Source organism: Micromesistius poutassou (genome assembly GCF_964030765.1).
Source record: "Micromesistius poutassou genome assembly, chromosome: 4".
Classification (NCBI taxonomy): Eukaryota; Metazoa; Chordata; class Actinopteri; order Gadiformes; family Gadidae; genus Micromesistius; species Micromesistius poutassou.
This window is the reverse complement of record NC_140274.1, coordinates 5,723,705-5,745,907: the sequence shown is the minus strand read 5'-3', so window position 1 is coordinate 5,745,907 and position 22,203 is coordinate 5,723,705. Positions and strand designations below refer to the sequence as shown.

General features: G+C 46.1%; 1 protein-coding gene across 1 annotated transcript in view; it reads left to right on the top strand.

Moving 5' to 3' along the window:
• Window positions 1-10,395, top strand: part of b3glcta (beta 3-glucosyltransferase a) — a 46,257-nt gene extending 35,862 nt beyond the window's left edge. The window contains exons 11-15 of the mRNA XM_084466300.1: window positions 369-482; window positions 5,619-5,718; window positions 5,992-6,111; window positions 9,454-9,598; window positions 10,136-10,395. Coding sequence (XP_084322426.1) covers window positions 369-482; window positions 5,619-5,718; window positions 5,992-6,111; window positions 9,454-9,598; window positions 10,136-10,303 — 647 coding nt within the window. The 3' untranslated portion in view covers window positions 10,304-10,395. The remainder of the gene's footprint in view (window positions 1-368; window positions 483-5,618; window positions 5,719-5,991; window positions 6,112-9,453; window positions 9,599-10,135) is intronic.
• The last annotated feature ends 11,808 nt before the right edge of the window (window positions 10,396-22,203 follow it).

The following is a 22,203-nucleotide window of genomic DNA, read 5'->3' as shown; positions in this document are numbered from 1 at the left end:
AAAGCCAGACTGATATTAAATGCTGAACTCAAACGTGATTGTCTGAATGGTCTCCTGAGACCAGGACTGGAATGTGGTTGTATCAATGTCCATGCTACACACCACCTAGGTGACTGCTGTAGACCACAATACATGACCTGCTGCTCCATGTTGCCATGCAGGAGACCTCCCTGAGTGTGTTTGGTGACGGCTGGTTTAAACTGTTTCACACTGGTTACTCAATGTGCAGCGGGTGAAACCTCACCCAGCCCTAGAGTCCACTCAGACTCGGCCAGGTGAGGCTGCTTAAACCAGCCGTCATCCACACACACTCCACAGTGGTGTTCACTGTGTGTCTGACATCTCACACCGTCTTCCCTGGGTTGTAGTCCCGGTGGTGAAGAAGACCTGGGAGGAAGAGGCGTCCTTCTTGGAGTACTACAGTGACCATGCAGACCCCTCCATACCCACCATCAACCTCGGGGTGCCCAACACTGAGCGAGGTGAGTGCTGCTCCGACCCTGAACAACAAACAAACATCCAGCTTCCAGTTTTAATTTGACACTTGTTGTTGTTTCACCTGTGGGAGAATATGTTGTGTATTCACATAGCATATTTATTTTATGAAAGCCTTTGTGTGTCTGTGTATTTTGAGGTAATGCATATGGTTTCAAATGTACTTAATTTCCACGGGTCTGTTTGGAATTTGATCATAAGGGTCCTGGCAAGAACATCCGATCAGGGAACACATTATTCCCCATTTCATTCAGATTTCTACTCCACCAGCCTAAAGCATATGAAATGAATTCCTCCCGTCGTAGTTGTATTATATTTGTCTGCCCTTGGCACGGTGTGTAAACCATCGCCGTCTGATGTGAGTGTTCATCCTATCCCCGGTCTCTCCGTATGCTGCGTGACCCGCGATGCCACAGGCTTTAATAAACTTTATCTAATTTGATCTCCTCTAATTCAATCAAGATGGCCACTCCGCGGCCCCGGGCGTGCGTTATTCAACTCCAGGATCATCAACATAATACTATAACGCAGGCTTTCTGACCGCAAACAGGGAAGTTACAAAGACAGGCCGTGTGTGTGTGTGTGTGTGTGTGTGTGTGTGTGTGTGTGTGTGTGTGTGTGTGTGTGTGTGTGTGTGTGTGTGTGTGTGTGTGTGTGTATTTCAGCAGTGAAGAGGGATGACGTCTTGAACATGTTGTGGAGGCATGTCAAGTGTAATTATGGTTTTACGTGGGCTTCACACTGCGTGTGTGACACGCTGCAGGAGAATGCTGACTACTTTCACTCGACTAGTGTCTTTGGTTCAGCTCCAGTGCAGAGCTGGGGAGTCACTGTGGAAAAAACGAACGGCCTCCCTCTTGGAAGGAGAGTTGCAAGCGGGGCGTTTGGGTTTCAAAGGGCACAGGAGTGCTTGCGCTGCTCCTCTGATTTGCTGGTTTGATTGTTGCTCTGACTGAATGGCTCGCCACATTATCGTCCACACAACGGCGCCATTAATTGATTTGTGACATCTGAAGGGCAGGGGGCCCATGCGGCAGGCGGAAGGCGGACCGGCTCGCATGCGGGTGCGTTGGGAGGCTATTGGGCAGCAGCTGGTGGCTGGGAGACGGAAGGCGCCGGAGGACGTTTTGATTGAGGCACAAGGTCACCTTTTGCATAAAAGTCCAAAAAAATGTAGATTAGTGCAGATTTAATAACGGCTGCCTCTCCCATTTGTTTCCCCTAAACGCTGACTTTCTGCCCCCTTTGAATTAGCAGCGTTTCCACCGAGTTTACTTGAACCCCAAAAAAAAGAATTAGTTCACAGTTCTATTCTCTTTTCACGTTGTAGACAGACAGAACAGAGGGTTGAAAGAGAGAGGTAACGACACATGGCACAGGACCACAGGTGGGAATCGAAACCGGGGTCGATACGAGGCGTAATGGTATACCACACACTGGCGTGTTCAGCCATCAATCCACCGCCTGCTTCACAGTTTCACTCTTCTGCCTCTGATCACCACGGCCCAAAATCCCCTATGGATACGGTGCGTTGGTTTTGCTCGACGTGCGTTCCGCGATGCGTGATGCTCAGGGTTACTGCTACCGGCACACCTGTGGCAGCAGCAGCTCTCTGTGGTCCGCTGTGTGTTCCGGCGCGCTTAAGATAGAATACGTGATGAAGATGCGCACCGAATTCACAACCCCAGCGGAGCATCCATTAATAGCACCCCGCCGGATAGCGCGCACGCGAGCCACTGACATTTAGCTAAGACAAACAGGTAGCGCTAGGCACTTTGTCAAACTGTTCCCTGGATGCCTACGCCCCTCCATCTCTGTCCGTGGTATCGGGGGGGGGGGGGCAGTTAATCTATTTACATGGTAGTGCTTTTGTTTGCTTTACTTAAATGTTGTATCGTGAGTGTAAAATCTGCACCCACATGGGGTATTTTTGATACCATAGGTTTTTTTGCCAATTATATGCATGTTCACAAGTGGGTTTGGAAAGAGGGTTATCTCATTGTGAAGAAATTGAAAGATTAAATACAAACAGTGATGCAAGGCTGTTGCAAATATTGAAAGGAGCATTACAAAGGAAACCGCAGCTGACAAAAGATAGTTTCCTCACAAAGACTAAACACCAGTTGGAGAAAATAGTGTGTGTTGTTCATGTAGGTCTTGGTTTCCCAAGCTATGTGGGGAGTGTAGCTCCATATAAGTAGCTGTATTAGATTACATATGATTATGTGCTTGTATATTTCCTCCTTATGTCGGGCTCACATGAGCGAGCCTTGAGGGGATGTATACACCATATATATACCCTCCCCCCACTTATATGACTGCAGATGTCAAAATCTTTTCCAATTTATTCTTTAAAGTGTACTTATTTTGCTTAATATTATATGCATATTATAGGATTTAATTTAGTATATAAATCCTTTGAACATATCAAGGTGCATCTGAGGTTGAACATGTTTGTTTAAAGGAAGATTATTACGTCAGTTGGTTTTGCACTGTTACACCTCAAAACGACATTTCCCTTTGTTAGACTTTATCCATTAGCGGTCATATATCACAGGCCAAACACTCTCGCAGATAACATTTAGGAGACGAGTCTTGGCAGCTTGGGCTGTTTTTGTGAACGGCGCCAGGCGAAGTAATGACTGAATCCACTTAATTCATAACTTGTGTTGAAACAAGCGTGGCCAGGTGCTGCCCTGGGGGGTTCAGCACCTCCCCTGCCAGGGAAGAGCATCCGAGACGGATTAACAGAACCTCAGAACCAAATGAAAGCAAGCCATGATGGAGAGATGTCTGTAACAAATCAGTTATCACAGGGGGAAAGGGGTGTAGGGGTAAGTCGGTTGCATTTATTTACTTTAATGAAAGAGAATGCCCCTGCGAGTTGCTTTTGATGAAAGTGACTTCTAGTAGAAACTATCCGAAATGCTAACATTTAATGACTCTCGAAGTGTGTAGGTTGCTTTAATTATATTTAGTTGAATCGACTCATTAATTTCATCTGACATATATATATATCTTTTTTGACATATTTTTTTATAATCAGTTTTTTTAATGAGCTGATCATCCACCACAACAGGACTTTTTGCATTATGACAAGAAAGCATGACAGTTTAAATTCAACATTTACAAGGCACCAGTGTAAGGTTCACTCAGTCCTCTGACACATCTTCGGAGGAATGGAATCCCCAGAAGTTGTTTTCTCCATGCGTGTTCTTAGCATGATGCGCCCAGCTTCCATGTCATATCAGTCTCATGATCTCTTGCGCTCGGAGGCGGTTGTCGGCGATGCTGGCAGGGGAACAGAGGAATGTTTTCCCAGCGGCGTGCCGGTTGCCAGCAGAACACCTGCCCGATGGAATATGTTGCTCTTTTATTCCCATCAGCAGCTCAAGGTGTCCTGCATCCCTCTATTTACACCAGGCAAGGGGAGAAAGCACCGATATAAGGGAGAACAGGGGGGGAGACATAAATAATACAACAGGCCCACTGCTCTCTTTGTGATAGCTCCCAGCTGAGGTTTTCCCTCCCAATCTCCCCCTCCCGCTCCCCGTAGTAATGTATTAAGATTCAGGGTTTGGAGGGAGAGATCCATGTGATCATGATGGATAAGCTCCCCTGCTGCTTTCGTTTCTACGGAGACCCCCGGAACGTTCCATTCTCTCTCCTCCAGTCTGTTCCGTCATGCCCTCTCCCATCGAGAGAGAGACAGAGAGAGCGACAGAGAGATGTGTCTATATTTTGTATCCTAAAGTACAAGGATTTTCTTCACTTTAGAGATATTTTTTAACCTTGGGATTTTCCATTTTTATTTTTTTTCGGTCCCCTCGAACGCTCTGCCCTTTTCCCCGGTGCAAGATGAAGAGACGTCCCACCCAGGCCTGATGGAAATCCAGGTTCTTTTTAAAGTTCACAGCCGCCATTAAACCCGGCCAGCTGATTGAAGGGCTGGGTCTCTCATCAGTTTGACAGTGTATTGATCTCCGCCTGGTTTTATATTCTTCATTTAAATAAAGAATCATGATGTGACATCATGATGTCACCTACATGAGTTAGAGACTCTCCAACCGTATTCACCCACCCAAAAGAAAAAACCAGAAGCTGTTCAGACTAAAAGTCCTCCCCAGCGTATGAGTCAGCTTGGGGATCTAGATGGATGGATGGGTGGATGGACAGATCCCTTAGTTCAAATTCCAGAGGTACAATTCACTTTGTAAAATAACCCATTATAAAATACAATCAAATCATGTCAATGGAAGACGGTGGGCAGATAAAATACAATAGATTTATAAAAAAATAAATCAAATGAAATAAAAGTATTCATATTTTCAATATGTCCAGTGAGGAGAGTGGCCCCTAATGGAGCTCTCTCAGACCGGGGTGCAAGGGCTCCCCCACCCAGCAGTGGGCTCCAGGCCTGGGCTTTGAATAGGAGTTGTGTTAGCCCTGTGGTGATCCTTCCACTCAGCCTGTTGGTAGAGTTTAACATTTTTACACATACCAGACCTGCGTTTGACCCCACCGTCGACCCCACTCCAATCCCGATATCCCTTGAATCCCAGTTTCCCTTAAATCCTTAAATCCCTCTAATCTTAAGGGCTGTGCCTCACCAAATCAGCCTCTAGCCAAAATTACCTATTTTTTGACTTGCAGCCTATTTTCCCTGGGTGTTGTCAGCGACGGACATCAGGCGATGTCACGGTCTGAGGAACGATTGGCTTTAACTTGCTGTTCCACCGCAGTGGAGTGCCGTGAGGACAGTGTGGTGGTGGCAGACTGCTCCGCCTGCAGCAGCTGCCAGGGCTGCAGAGATCACTGACCAGCCACACCACCGCTTGATCAATGGACGTGTTGCTTCATTGTGAAGCTCTCCTCGAAGCCACTCAGATTAGAATCTGTGTTGGGGAATCTATTGATTACCCTGCTAATGTTTGATTAATGTGTGTGTGTGTGTGTGTGTGTGTGTGTGTGCGCGTGTGCACGTGCAGCCGTGAGTATTGCATTTAACATATTGCCTCTCTGTGTTTTTGAATGTATCCTGCGGCGGCATTTGTCATCGTCTGTCATCGTCTGCCAATACCTGTCCATGTACTCCTCCGCTGAAATAATCTCTCGATATGCAGGCCACTGTGGGAAAACCTTCGCCATCCTCAAACAGTTTGTGAGCGGCGCCGTGCCGGAGACCAAGTGGCTGATCATCGTGGACGACGACACCCTCATCAGGTAGGCTCTCACTGACTGACACTGTCAATGTTAAAGTGGAGCGAGCGTGTGCTCCCCCCCCCCCCCGGGTATCCTGTGTAGAAGCATCGGTTGTACCGGCATTACCATTCTGGAGGCTATCCGCCGCTGTAGCTTTAACACTGGCATCTCATCTCCACTGGGCTCCCCCTGCAAGTTAGGCTGAAGAAGGACTAGTTTGTGCGGTTAATAGCCGCAGGAACCGCTCGCTTTATCTGTGTCTGAATACTAAAGTGTGTGTGTGTGTCCCTGCAGCCTCCCCCGCCTGCGGGCGCTGCTGGGCTGCTACGACGCCTCGGAGCCGGTGTGTCTGGGCGAGCGCTACGGCTACGGCCTCAGCCAGGGCGGCTACAGCTACATCACCGGGGGAGGAGGGTGAGTCCCGGACCAGAGCGGCCCTGACCGCCTGTCAGTGACGCAGTGATGCAGTTCCTCTGACAGCCTCCGGGGGGGGGGGCCGGTGTGGTCGGCTGCAGAACCGACCCCGCCACCGTTCCTGTTTTTCGTTGTCGTCACACAAAGCGAAAATCGTTCATGTCAAGGGTTTCAGTGGCCGGTGCAGAGAGTTAGTCATTTCAAAGGAGTGAATGAGTGCTGGCCGTCGACTGGCCAAGCGAGGATCGTTTCCGCTGCCGGCTGCAGGAATCTCAAACAATGGCGTCGCTCCATGGAAGGCCAATCTGCGCCCTTGGATTTCTGTGTGCAGACCGATGAGCGAGGACGTCACAGATGCTTGGTCCATATTTCCTCCAGAAAAAAAGAAAAGGGTTGATTAGAGGATGTGCGGGGGGGGGGGGGGGGGGTCGTGGTGGAGGAGGGAGGGAGGGTGATGGAGGGGTGGTCCAGAGCAGCCGGGAACATACGGTGCATTATGAATAAGTTATGATTGGTTATTTATGGAGAATCCTATTTAATTTGGCTCAGCCATACACAGATGCGCCAGAGAGAGAGCGAGAGAGAGAGAGAGAGAGATCTAAATACATATACATAGATCAGCCCCATGCACCCTGTGGATCACACACACAAGGTCATCTGGCCAACCAGACTGGATGGAGACGCTTACTGCCAGGACCGATGAGATCCGGTTCACTAGACGGACGACGGTTGACTTAGATGTTGGACACGAATATCTGATGGTTTAGCATCTGCCTAAGGACTCACTAAAGAGTAAATAGAGCATCGATCTCCACCTATACAGGTACAAACCGATACAGGGGGAGGGCCACATCTGTCCCAGGACGATGAAAATGCTTAGCTCTGATGCCTGTTGAATACACCAGTGACTGGTTAGGCCAGGATGCATTGGCTGGACATGATTCCAGTTGTTTGGGTTCTCCTTTATAACTTGAGTGCAACACATACAGCATGTTGAATGAAGTCAAGAGTTTGTCAGCCAAAAGCATAAAGTATTCAGCATGTTGAATTTTAGACAAGTATGCCAGCACAAAGCATTAAGTATACAGTGTGTTGAGTGAAGTCAGCGTTTGTCAGTCCAAACCATAAAGTATACAGTATGTTGAATGAAGTGTAGGGAATGTCAGCCCAAAACATAAAGTATACAGTATGTTGAATTCTGCATGAGTATGACAGCCCAAAGCATAAAGTATACTGTGTGTTCCCTCCTCTCCAGGATGAATTTTAAGGTCTCTGAATGCTAGTGGCAGAAGGGTGCACTGGATCTCAGCTGTGCTGAGAGTTTGTTGAGGGCTGGGTTAATTCAATTTGAAGGGTGTTAATTACTGAAGCAATTCGCACCAATCAGCGGTTTCCCATTTAGTTTTAGTTTTTTGTACTTTGAGCGGTAATGACTTGTTTTTTTTCTTTATGGTCTCTCTTAAGAAGCTCTCTCTCAGCAAGTGACCAACTCTTCTATCTTACAGCACAAGAAAAAATAAAAACGTCCTCTCTGTTTTGACTTCAACTCTGCCTCAACCCTCTTTATCGTCCACTGGTGACGAAGCCGAACGAGAGACAGGACCTCCAGCAGGGAAGAGAGGAACTTAAGAAGTCTGTTGTCTCTTAAAACCTTAAACGCCAGCGATGAGTGCCACCGGGGGGGGGGGGGGATTTCCTGGGTCAGGAGAAGTTCTCCCAGAATCATTTAGCCCATGGTCTGATGTTTCTTAATCGACAGCCCTGGAGCTTCCTCTCATCTGCTGGAGGACAAAATATCACTGAAGGAGTCTTTTCCTCCGGTATCATCACTGAAGCCAGATGCCAGGCTAATAGCAACCCAGAGGCCCATCTAACTTGGTCAAATCTGCTGGCTCAGTGGCATCGGTGGAGCAAAGAAAACCACCACAGGACTCTCTACCTCCGGTACCTTTAGCTTAAATGGCGCATATCCACCGCAGGGTGCGGGTCGGTTCAGTCTGCAAATGTGCGGCATGGTTCATGTTTCCACCGCCAAAAGTGGGCGTGACCCGGACTGAGCCGTTCTCGTCTCGCAGCACTCCTCCATTGGGGTACTGAGCCTGAAAGGGTCCCGGCAAGTTTGAGCTACACACGCCGTCCATTGATTGGTTGACAGAATCGTCCCTTCCGTGCGACAGGGCGATAATAACAAACAAACACAGTACCCGCGAGGTATTTCTGGACAACGGCGAAAGCTTCGTTTATTGAAGAAAATGTTTGCAAAAGTTTTAGCAAAAGTTTGCTAAAAGTTTGGATTTATAAGCAGGCTACACTGTGTCGGGCTGCTATGAGATCACAATGCTTACGTAGCTACCGTGGCTATCGCCGTCCGGCTTAAACCCCGCCCTACCGGGCGGAATCGCAAGCCGGTGGAATCGCAAGCCGTAACTGAGCTGGGCTATACCGCACCCTCACTACTGAAGTGAGACGTGCTGGGTCCGAAGCGTACCCACCAGTGGAAATGCGCCATTAGAGTCTGGCTTAATCGGCGCCACCCATAGGTCCAGCCTTAGCATGAACTGTTGACTCAGTGTATTGAGTGGGGAGTGGGGAGTGTAGTGTGTAGCGGAAGGTACTGGGTTAAATTCCCCAATGGCGCCAATTCCCTGTGGGCCTCGTTGAGCGGGATGCATCCAGTCATCCACTCTGACGGTCAGGGATAATAATGATGGGTTTGATTAGTGGCCAGACTAGAGGGTTAGAGTCCTAGCAGAAAGGTACTTGATCCCCAATGCCCCCAAGCGAGATGCCCTGTCTAACCCCTAGCTGCCGCTGCCGCTGATCAGATGAGATAATACTCATTGACCTCAGATGGGAAATTCGGGCGCCACAGCAACAAGTACAAATAGATAAATTGCAAAATTAATTCACAGACAAGCCAACATTGACAATAACCGTAGTAGAAACAATATGGACGGTAGAAATCAAACCAAGGTGGTGGACAGGAGAAAGGAGGGAGTTGGGCCGCGGACCGCGGCCACAGAATGACAGACTGTGAGTGACATGAATGTGAGTGGAGCAGCGGTGGCTCTGGATGGAGTGAGTCAGTCCGTGGTAGTTAGGCTGTTGTGTGTGTGTGTGTGTGTGTGTGTGTGTGTGTGTGTGTCCAGCATGGTGTTCAGCAGGGTGTGTGTGTGTGTGTGTGTGTGTGTGTGTGTGTCCAGCATGGTGTTCAGCAGGTGTGTGTGTGTGTGTGTGTGTGTGTGTGTGTGTGTGTGTGTGTGTGTGTGTTCAGCATGGTGTTCAGCAGGGAGTTGGTCCATGGTAGTGATGGTGTGTGTGTGTGTGTGTGTGTGTGTCCAGCATGGTGTTCAGCAGGGCGGCGGTGCTGCAGCTGCTGCAGAGCGGCTGTAAGTGTTACAGCGACGACGCCCCAGACGACATGGTGCTGGGCATGTGCTTCAACGCCCTGGGACTGGCCGTCACGCACAGCCCCCTCTTCCACCAGGTAGTGTGTGTGTGTGTGTGTGTGTGTCATGAACATGTGTGTGGGTATGAGTGTGTGTTTGTTCTTCTGATCTATATATATATATATATATATAAATGTGTGTGTGTGTGTGTGTGGCCACCACTCTGCTGGTGTCCTCTCATCTAAGAGCTCCGTCCTGTGACCACCACTCTGGCCTCATGTCGGCGGCAGAAGCAGATGGCGCCCGGTGGCCCCTGGGGGAGGCCGGGGTGTACATCATGCTTTTACTGTAAAACATTCAACTGAAGCCCGGTCCTACGGAGAGGACGGCTGTGACATAGCGCGGCCCCGGTCACACACACCACGCATGCAGAGCCGTGTGGTCGCAGAACCCCTCAGCAGACGCACGCTAACTGCGGCTACCAAACTATTGAGTGGCACGGCGACGGTACGAGGAATAGAACGCACCGAGGCCCACGTGCGTTTGACTAAAAAACACAGTGTAGATGTAGATACACAATATGGTGAAACGTATTCTAACCTGAATAAGTGAGGTTGCATTGTGTGTGCGTCCAGGCCCGGCCGGAGGACTACGCGCGGGACTACCTGTCCCACCAGGTGCCCATCTCCTTCCATAAACACTGGAACATCAACCCGGTGGCGGTGTTCAACAGCTGGCTGAGGGAGGGGGCCCCGACCACAGCGGACCATCCAACGGACAAGACCCCCAAGACGGAACTGTAGAGCCTGGAGCCTCTCTCTCTCTCTCTCTCTCTCTCTCTCTCTCTCTCTCTCTCTCTCTCTCTCTCTCTCTCTCTCTCTCTCTCTCTCTCTCTCTCTCTCTCTCTGTGTCTCTCTCTCTGTGTCTCTCTCTCTCTCTGTCTCATGTTCTGTCTTTTTCCCTCCCTCGCCCCTTCTCGGTCTCTCTGTCTCTCTAACACACTGTCTCCCTCGTTTCAATAGTATTCTCTCGCTCTCTCTCTCGCTCACTCTCTATCAATTCAAAAAAGCTTTATTGGCATGAGAAATATACATTTTCGTTGCCAAAGCAGGTGAACAATGAAATAAAAAGTAGGTCAGGTATAATATAAGTATAAAACGTTAAATACAAAATATTTACATACATATCAGATATTATACTATAAAAAGTAAAATGTGCGATATTATAAAAATGACAGGATCCCCAAATAAATCAACAGATAAATTAAAGAAAGGAAAAATGGAAAGAGTGAGTCCAGGTCTGTTTATGGGGAGTTTGAGGTCCTTCTCTCATCACAACAGGTGACGAATCTTGCTGCTGCGATCACACATTGTTCTCTCTCTCTCTATCTCGCTCTCTTTTTTTTTTTTATACATAGCTCTTTTCCGCATTCTGTCTTATATTCTCTCTCCCTCTTCTCTCAGTCTCTCTGTCTCTGTCTATGTGTGTGTGTGACTCTGTCTGTTTCTTTGTGTGGGCATGGTTATTTCTTTGGCCAGTGTTTTGCGAACTAATGATATTGAATGGAATTGTTGTTAATATGACTGAATTTGTCTTGAGTGCATCCATGTTTTTATGTAAATTAATGTAAATTTAAACAAATATATTTTCAGAAGGACCGCCCAATTACTGTGTACACGGCTGAACACTTCTGTTGACTGAGGTTTTTACTTGAGTTCCATGTAGGGGTAAGTTGTACGTGTGAATGTATATGTGTATATTTATATTGTGTTTATTATTATTGTGTATTATTCGTATGTTGCGAGCCAAAGGTCTCTCAAGAGTGCCCCATTGCTGTACAGTTTTCTCTATTTTGACATAAAATATCAACATTTAACATGTGCCGCCTTTTAATTTCAGTTATGTGCCAGTTTCCTCACTGTTAATATTATGATAATAATATCTATTTATAATAGTGGTGATTTCTGTACTGCGTTTATACAAACCAGATAAATCAGAATTTAGTTTATTATGAATGCTAATAACAATACATTAAACATTACCTATTCATGTAACAAAGACCCCCTCCATTAGAAATATCGAATTAAAGGTTATATTAAAACATTTAAAAGCATACAGTAAATGATAACCCTATAAATAATGTCATTATGTAAATAATATTCATTACTTTTGTACAACTGTTTAATACACGCATTTGTGGTTTGAATGTATTTTATTACTATAATAGTAATAATGATTTAACTATCACTTCTACTACCACTACTGGCATCATAATAACTTTTCCAGGTTGTGGGTAAACCCGTTACAGCTTTAACCTTCACTTCCATCATGCTCCAACTGGTGATTTAAGAGCCGCCGTCTCACTTTTTTACACTACACTCACTTCCATTTCTAGAGGTTAAAAAATACTCACCCGTAACTTGTCACTGCAGAAACTTGTTCTGCTGCTGACCTTGGAGTGTCTGCAAAACAAACTGCTCTTCCACGTCTCCACAGCGCCTTGTTAAAGGTTATTCTGTGTTTAACCTTGTGGTGTCGTGCCTGGTTAGTGGTTTTCTTTTGAAATGGAGGTTGGTTGTGCTACACGATCAGAATGGATACACAGTGATTTAAGTCTTTATCTTTAACCTTGGGGCGGTCTTTGCTTTGTCAGTATACAAATGGCGTCAGTGCGATGGTTTCGAATGTAGGAAAAATATTGGTGGCTATATTAATCTTTTTTTTGCTTTGTTTCTTTTTTTTAAATGTTTTTTGTCAACATTCGGCAGTTATTCATATGTTTTTATATATATATATTGTAACTATCATATAGATTTTTTGTAACTATCGGGTTGTTGTTGTCGGGAAACACCAAAAGAAACGGTAAAATGAGACAGCCCATAATAACTAGTGAGTATTCCCAGCATGATGGTATCATCTAGGTCATCGAATCACCAGAGGACAACTGTCACGTTCCTGCGATGCACGCATTCTTCTAACACACACACACACGCACACACACACGGGGGGGGGGGGGGGGGGGGGGGGGGGGATGGTTATTGGTTGACAGACTCTTGGTTATTATGAGCCATATGTGGTCCATTTTAACCAATGTGTGTGTTTAACCAATTCAATAATTAAACTACTAGGCCTAATAGTTATAGTCATGTGTCTCTAGTTTGAATAAGTTGCTTCCTTCCTGTAACACCTCTGCCGTTCGCCCGTACATATATCCATCTGGTGTTGTGTCGGCCTACATGTGTTCACTTGAAATCCGTTCTGTGAGAGACTACAGTTTAGATGTGTTGCTGTGTTTGCATAAAAGATCCCCTTAGGTAGTATCTAAATTGATCCAAAATAAATCTTTCAAGAGCCGTGGGAGTCTGTGAGTGTGTGTATGGGAGGAAGGAGAATGAGGTTTAAGTGGAGAGAGTTGGTAAAAGCAAAACAAAGCAGAAAACAGATCCAGCAGACTTCAGTGTCAGAGATTAAACCGATATTTATTAGATGCAAGTCAGCCGCAAACGCTGCATGCTTAACCGTGAAAGCCCTTTGAAGCGATGGGTGAGAGTATAATTGGCTACGCTGCGTTATCCTTTTACGTCTGCTTGATGTGGCGCTGTATGGTGTCGGCGGTTGTAGGCTAAAACACGGCTGAGCACTCACACGGAACGGAGCGTGATGTGACAAATAGAGGGTCAGATCGGATGGCTTTAATATTCATAAGAAAATAAAATGGGGTGTGGGGGGGGGGGGGACGACGATGGGACTCAGATGTAACACTTTACAGGGTAGGGAGCCAGAGCTGATGGATTTTCATCAGAGGCTCTGTCTGTGTGACAGTGTGTGCGTGTTTGTGTGTGTGCTTGTCAGTGTGTGTGATCCAGAAAACCGTAGCCTGCCCAGCACCTCAAAATGGGGCAGATGAGAAAGCGTTGAGGTCAGTGGTGTTGTGTGTGTGTGTGTCCCCGGTGACGGACGCAGCCTGAATTTCATCTGCGCCCTGGCTTTCTGGCTCGATAACAACGCTCCTTTCTTCAGGGGACAAGCAGTCTCCAAAAATGGATTTGCCCCCCCCCCCAAAAAAACAATTTTTCCCCAAACAATTTTTCATTAAAATGTATATTTCCAAGAATTGATCGGACACAGGGCTTCTAATGGCTTTTGTGCGTCATCCCATGAGCCGCTCGCTGAAGTAGCACATGGAATTTAAATTGTACCGTTTTAAACCGATTATTATTTATTCCTTCTTTGTTTTCGTGATGACACAAAAGCCATCATGTCACATGATGGCTATCCCATTGGGAGCAGGAGGAGGACTGAGGATAACAGTGTTATGTGGAGGTGGTGTTTACTGATTCCGTTACACATTTCTACAGCTATACCCCGATCACTTTGCTCCAGATGTAAGTGGATGTTTGTGTCCAATCAGTTTGTACTCCCCTCTCCCATACTTGAAATCTGTGTCTCTTTGATTAGCAGTTCAGTTGGCACATTTTATCTTCACTATCTTCTCGTTACGGTGAAGCCAACACAAGAGGGAAGAGAGCTGCCCCCATACCTACCTACCCCACTAGATGTCAGGCACAAATACAGACTCTGAGGCCCCGTCCCAATACCTCCCCTAACCCTAGATTTTTGCCCTAACCCTAGATTTTGCGCGTTCTTGTGTAGGGGTAGGGTTTCCCATTACTGTAGGGAGCAAGGGGGAGTGCTATTTTGCCCTTATAATCAACCCTCAAAATGTAGTGAGGTCCGATGCAGGCTTAAAACGAAGTGGAAGATTTACTGTTGAGGGTACTGCAAACCAAGTGGAAGTTTTAAGGGGGGGGAAATGGGACAGGGCCTTAGTCTCAAATAGCGGCCGTTACATTGAGTGTCATTATAGCTGATGGATAGTTTTTTATTCGATTCAGTTATCTTTTCATCTAGTGGCTTCAGACCGTCAAAGTCCAGAACAGCGATTGAAAATACCTTCTATGAAGAGCTCTCTACCTTGACAGTTTACATTCTTCCAAGAGATAACGGTATGTGGTTGGGAACCCACAAATAACCTTGAAAGCCAACATTTACCCAGGGACTCATCTGGATGTGGACACAGGTCCACAAGACTGGCAGCAGACTCTAATGAATTTGCTTTTTTCATTTATTTAGTTTTGTTGTGTAGTCGCAGTAGCGGTCTGTGTATGATGGGCGTCCAGGTTCTCCTCCTGTCGGTACCTGACAGCCCATGCTAAATGAGATTTCAGCGTTGCACATAAAAGCGAAGCGTGCGTATATATACTGTGGGCGGACTAGATAAGTTGTGTGTGTGTGTGCACATACCTTTGGGCTGGTACGTCACTTTGAAGCAAAGGACAGGAACATCCATATTCTTGTCATGGTTGAACCAGAGCCGTATAAAGATAGAGTTGCGACAATGGGGGTTCAAAATTCCATTGGTCACGTGGTTTTGTGTAAGCCTCAAATAGTTCCCGGAAGCGAGTGACAAAGTGACAGTTGCTGTGCCTACGTTAGCTTTTTAACTGCTTAGTAGCCTTCAAGATATAGAGAATATACAGGATTGTGAATTTGAGTAATTAGTAGTAAAACAACTGTCAACAAACCATCTCCTTTGAGTTCGATCCCAACTTCCGGGAACTATTTATAGGCTGCATGAGACACCATTGTTGAAAAAATTGTTGAAAAAAAAAGTTGTTGGTGGAGTTGTCGCAACTGTTTCTTTATACGGCTCTGGGTTGAACCATCAGCCAAATCTCTGAGCTAATGCATATGTTTGTGCTTCCTTTAATGAAATGTACCTTTTATAAGACTATCAAGCACTTAATCAATCATGGCGATCATTTGTATTCATTTAACCTTTATTCATCCAGCTAGATAACACATCATTTATATTACATGGGGGACCTGGGCAACAGGCCAGCACAGCACAATGTTGAATACAAACACAAAACTACAGAACAACCAACGTTTGGCAAAACTCATACATTTGGCGATGAAAGTGCAAAGGAAAAATAAAGCACACAGACATAAGCCAAGCCCGTTGTGTTCCAAGTCTTTCAGGAGGCCTTTGAAATCAGCAAGGGAGAGAATCATGTTCGAACTTAAGGGCTGGTTATGGTCCCACGTTCATGCAACGCAAGGGGGTTACGGACCCCTTATTGTAACCTTGCGAGGAGACGCAGCCCCAAGGCTGTGATTGGTCCGCTAACTACATAATTTCCGGCAATACGCTTTGAATGCAAAAAATCAAAGGCAAACCATGTAACTTTTGCCTCCATAGCCGTAACCTTTTTTAAACTCGCTAGTAATCTGTAAAAAGTGGAGACGTTTTGTATTCGGTCATCATAGACTTTGAATGTAATGACCAGAATGGAGAACGATGACCAACTAGCAGCCTATCTTCTGCTTTTGTTGCACATGCATAGTGACACGTAAACCCGACGCAGAACGTGGGACCATAAAGAGCCCTTTACTCATCATCATTAGATGATCAGTTGAAATCCTGAAATTGAAATTTATGATTGCTTATCTGAAATATGAGAGCTCAGTTTGTCACGCATAGTTTTGGAGGCACACAGATATCAGAGCAAGGAACCTGTTCAACCCCCAGGGGAGACACGTATTCCATTTGAAATTGCATATTTGTTGAGGTTATTGCGACATTACTTTCATACCTCCCCCCCACGTTTGTCCTTATAAAATCCTTGTTCTCATCATCATCCCGAACCACACAACTCCCACCCTTTTATTTGCTTGTGATTGGATGTTGTTATCCTATTGCCTGATTTTATTTGAAAAAACGTTTAGGTTACGGTTATTATTATGTAAAAAAGAAAAAGAAAAATCTAGGTAACCTATGGATATTATCCACATCTCCTCTGTGCCTGATGTATATCTCCTATGGATATACAGTAAGTGTCTGAGCTGTGCGATGGAGTCAGAGACACATTGAAAGGAACCCCCCCGCTCTTCACTAAGGCGATAATTCCAGCGTGAGCCACTCACTTGCCTTTTCAATTCTCATTCATGAGAATTGTATTTATGAAATCCTGTCCCTGTGCCTTTCAGAACATGTCAAAGCCACATTTGTATTCTTTGTCAAGCTCTTAACATTTTTCCCCACAATGTCTCTTCAAAGAATGTACCGGGCTGTCGATACCATTCCATCTCTATCAGCCAGACATAATGTTCCCTGAAATAAAACGCAGTCCAGGTAGACCTGCTGCATCACAGGAACAGGGAATACTATGTTGGCTCCACAAGATGGCTATGCATGGTAAAGCCTTGCAGCAATGCTGGAATTTGACATTTTTACTTGAGGTTGTGCCATGGTTTTAATATAGGCTTAACGTTTCGATGAAAATATTTTCCATTTTGCATATTGCATATTACATATTACTTAATTTTTGGATAAAAGGCTAAAAGCCTGAAGGAAAACCCAACGCATCCACAAGCATTAGACCGTTGAAGCTGAAACGTTGGCTGGTGTGTCTATGAACAGTGGTGGTTGTACAGGAATTTCACTTCCTCTAAACTCCTCTAAATGTCTTCTGTTAGATTTCCCCAATTTAGTGGACATAAAGCCTTCAATCCAAAGCGGCTTACAATACTGTGAATGGATACATAGTAAGCCTGGGTGGCCCCAGTGCTAACCATACCCCTAAACCAACTAGTGTTAATGCCATTCTCCACCCACTGCGCCAGACAGGAACATCTCAGTAGTTTGCAGTAGGAGGTGACATAGTGAACTTGTTTGAATGAACAGAAGGTCCAAACCTTCCCTTCAGAATCCCTGGGGGAGAAGCTGGAGGTCGTTGCCAAGGAAACAAATCCGAGATGCTCTCCTCATTCTGTTGACCTGAGGACCCAAGCTGGACAATCAAAGATGATTGGCTGGACCGCTAGATGTTTTTACTTTTCAAGTTAAGAGCCTGTACTGCTTTGTTGTAGGCCTGTTGCCAGGCAGACTGAAAGAAAAATAATATAAAAACACTTCATTTAGAAAATGAACTGTGGGTATTTTTAATTTAGAAAAATACCCATAAAAAAATAACTCAGTTTCATTTTAATTCATAGTAACAGCCGACAATAAATATTCATGAAACACACATAATATTCATGAGGCGTGTTAAGTCGACGGTAATGTTAAACTGAGCCAAACCGTGGCGTTTAGAGTTCAGAAGTAAAGCTTTTTGGTTTCATGGTCGCTCTTTGAAGAAATGGATCCAGGCCGTCTTTACTGGTGTTTCATGCGCTTATCTCTGGTCTGCCTACACACTCGCAGAGCTCTGTGGATTTAGGTACTGAAAAAGGTGTGTGTGTGTGTGTGAAAAGGATGGATTTTCTGCCAAAATGAAAGGACCCAGTCCTCCACCCACGTACATTTTACGTTGGAGGTAGTTGCTTCAGAAGCTCCACTGACCACTGATTCACCGAGCCATTATCAGATGCTCAAAGGAAAGTTAGCCTTCCTCTGTTCCCTGTGTTCACCTTCTCCACCAGACATGATTGCTTTGAGAGAAAAAGATGACCACCTTTTGTTAGTGTTGCAATCGTTTTGTCTTTATATGAGGGTCTCAATAGCTTGGATCACGTGCACACAGCTGCGTCTAAACGAAATGTGTACGTTCAAATGACTGAATATTATGCAATAGAATATTATGCAATAGAATCTGAACACAATATAATTTGCCATTGTGTAGCTGGCTGCAAGTGACGATTGTCTCTATGGATTGTGTAGCTTTTTTTAAAGATTAGTTTTTACTTTTTTATGCTTTACCATAGAGAGGAAAGTATGGGAGACAGAGGGCAGGACATGCAGCAAATGACCACGGGCAGGATTCGAACCCGGGGCGCTGCGTTCAGGACTGTGCCTATATGGTATGCGCTGTAACCCGGTGCGCCACCGGGGCAACCTCGGATTGTGTAGCTGTTGAATAGTAGAGTAGCTTTACATGCCCGGGGAGGTCACTGTGAGCCTCTCTTTGAACCAGATTACCTTCTTCACCTCATTCTAGTCGTACCGTTCTGCACTCCCTCCATGATTCCCCTTCATTCAGGTACAGGTCTCATTGAATCTTTTTCTGAAATATGAGAGAGCTAACCTGCCCCCCCCCCCCAGACACCTACTGATGGGGCACATCTCAGTTGAAAGGTTCGGGGTTTGATCCCCAATGTCCGCAGCGTATACATGTAGGCATCCTTGATCTGGATTCCTGACCCCTACCTGCTCCTCATGTCCCTGAATACCACTCTAGGTTGCTTTGAATAAGAGGTCTGCTCTATAATGAGAGTCAATAGTACTGATAAACATCACCTTTTTTTTTTTTTGCAGTTCGATTTTTCTCTGTACTTTGAATACTTATCGTCCAATTTGGCCCCCCTGATGCTCAGAATGGTTTCCGCGGTGACAGATGCGTGTGAACCCCCAGGAGGGGGGGGTGGCTGCTACCCCGTGGGCCGGGGGGCACTCCGGCTCTCGAATCCACCGGGTGCTTTTATGCGTCTCCATCATAGTGAGTTATTTCTTGGCCAGGAATAACTTCCGTCCCCCAGCCCCATCTGGACACCCCAGCGCAGCTGTCATGAGGAGGCAATAGAGAGACGGTCGTTTCTGGAGCGACTGGGTGTGAGAGCAGCGCTCACACCCAGCTCCACCATGAGCGACAGCGTGGAGGGGCGAGAGAGAAAAAGAGTGATTTACGAGGTCTTATCCCGTGAGGAGCCCTGAATCTTCCAGTCTGAGGCGTGTCCTTGGTGTGGACCTTGGGACAGTCTGAGATATGGCCACCGGGACTCACATGCGGAGAGTGTATTGTCTAGAAAAGGTGGATCAATGACATTCAAAGAACTTGTGGGGAAAGTGTCAGTTAACAAGGCCCACAAAGAAACGAGACAAGCAAGCCTCATAGATACCGCAGTAGTGTGGCGGGGTCGTTTGCTTTGTAGAAGACCGAGAGAAGAATGATAGGCCTTGGGCGCAGCCCTACGTGAGCGATTAGAGGATAGGCGATCGAGAGGTACCAGATGGAGGGGGTGGGGGCGAGGGGGTAGTCGGGGTTGGGTGTGAACTTGAGCATCGGCCCAAGAGAAATTATATTTGGTTCCTGGCAACAAGACAAGACATATTACAGCACAGATGTGGGTTGATGATTGCTGACTTTGCTGTTGTCTCTCCGTCATCACCCTGAGGGTGAGTATTGTATTTGTTTGGATTGATTGTCTTACCAGCAATAATCTGAGTCCAGAGACGGCACCAATCAAGGTGATGGAATTCCTGTTTCTGATCGGTGGAAACGGGTGCTCAGTGATGTGCACTAATTAGATCCTATTAGAAACACTGATTGTAATAACCTGTTTTACCCGGTGGTGCTCAAGGGTCTGGTGACTGTTTGAAACACCTTCTGGTACATATCAGGACATGGTTCAGTATTCACAACATCACCGCCTATTTTTTTTTTGTGTTTGTTTTCATTTGAAGGTTATAGTTGGAAATTCAGAGAGGTAGAGGCCAGGGCACCTCAAGATGACTCTTTGAAAGGGTCTGGTTGTGTAAACCTACCAGATGTTGACCAAGCTGCAATGAGGACTTGTGCTATCAGACTGACATTCCCAACCCTAATAGCCAGAGCAAAGAGAAGGGATACAAAATACAACTAAAAATAAAAGTTGTCAGTAGTTACATCCCACTAAAGGAATCATCTGATTTTTGGTGCAAGACCTTTCTATTTCTTTCTGCTGTCGACCAAGCAAATAAAAAAAAATAATTAACACTAGCACACAGCAGAGTCATAAACCAGATCAATCTCCCGGGCTTGGCTGGCTGCCTCCTGCAAACTCCTAACTCGTCGGCCATCAATCTCCATGATGTTCAATGTTCGTACCTTTTACACTGGCACCAAGACGGAGTGGCTGAAGGCTCCACGGGATGGCCTTAGTCACGCTCGCCGTCCTCCCCCGAAGAGGCCAGTGCTCTCTGCCTGATCAAGGCTGTTTACCGGGGAGGCGAGGGGAAGTAATTCCTCCCAGTGGGCAGATCAGCCCGTATGGAGAGGGGGACGCCATTGATCTGAGACCGTGTGACCTAGCACTAGGCTTTAACACCCTGGACCAGGAGGAGAGGCAGTGGAGGGAGGGAGGGAGGGAGGGAGATAAGAAATGTGAGAAAAAAAAGAGACGAATACTAAAGATGAAAGAGAGAAAGAAATTGTCAAAAAGGAGAGGGAAAGAAAATCAAGTGAGGATGGAAAGGAAGGAAATAGGAAAGGACAAAAAGGAACAGAGGAAGAATGGAACAGAGAAATAAAGTATATTAATGAAGAGAGAAAAAGGATAAAAAGGAAGAGAAAGAAAGGAACGAAGAGGATAGAAATGAAGAGAGAAGGAAATTAGGAGAGATAGAAAGAAACGGAGAGGAAAAGAAAGAAAGGATATTAATGACAAGAGAAAGAAAGGATAGACAAAGAAAAAAAGGAACAAAAAGATAGAAATGAAGAGAAAAAGAAAGGAGAGAAAGGGAGGGAGAAAGAAAGGACAAGGAACAGAGAAAGATGAAAGAAAAAAAATGGTATGCGGTGATAAAGAAAAAGAGAGCGAGGCAGGGAGGAAGAGGCCTCCATCCATGAGATGACACGGAGGTCCATGTTGTTTGGTGTCCTGGCTCCAGCCGACCATATGCAAGTCATACAACCTCTGATGCCCATTTCATCGATCCGGAACGAGCGCGCTTCAGCCATCTGTTCATCAGAGCCACGCCAGGCCAGGCCGCCAAGGTACCGCTGCTCATTTGCATATCCACTTGCATCCTATTTCCACGCCGCCTGAGTGCACTCACATACTAACAACGTTAACCGTTTTATTTCTGTTTTTAACAGCTCGGTGGGCTTTATGTTATTTGTTTTTTTATAGTTTACTATCCCTAATAAAATCTAATACAATCTAATAAACTAAGAAAAGGCTGGTGTGATGGGATTTAGGGGGTGTGTCTCCCAGTCGAAAGGTTAGGGGTTCCAACCCGCATGTGTCCTTGAGCCCTAAGTCTGCTCCTTATCGACATGGATTTAAAATGCCCTGCCATTCGGTTTGCATAGCACAAGCATCTGCTTAATGACCACACGGTAAACTAACCGCTGAAGGAAAACTGACGGTGCATTCCATCCCACGCTATATCTATATGGTTATAGTGATCAAACACATTGACTGGAGTTCCACCCCTCCGTGAACCAACAGACACAGCGCTCCACATGGCTGCACATCTCATCGGAGTGTTTGTCGATGTTGTTTGTGGTGCCGAGCCACTTGGACCAATCAGAGCCGTGGATTGGCCTGCCCGCAAGACACCAGGCAACGTGAGTCATTTATTGACCTGCAAGTTCATGTCCTCCTCACCCTCGCTCTCTTTTATTCCCTCCTTCTCTTCTCTCTTGTCATCTCCCCTCTCCCTGTCTCCTAGTCTCTCTCCCTCCCCTTCTCGCTCTCCCCTTCCTCACTCTCTCCTAAGCTCCCTTCCTCTCTCCTACTACTGCTCTCCTCTCTCTCGCTATGTCCTTGTCTCTCTGTCTCTCCTTCTCGCTCTCCCCTCCCTCACTCTCTTCTAATCTCCCTTCCTCTCTCCTAGTGCTGCTCTCCCTCACCCTCTCCTCAAATCTCTCTGTCTCCAGACGGCTGGCCTTGTGTGTCATGGTTCGGAGACTTCAAAGGTCCGTACTTTACTTCAGAGATG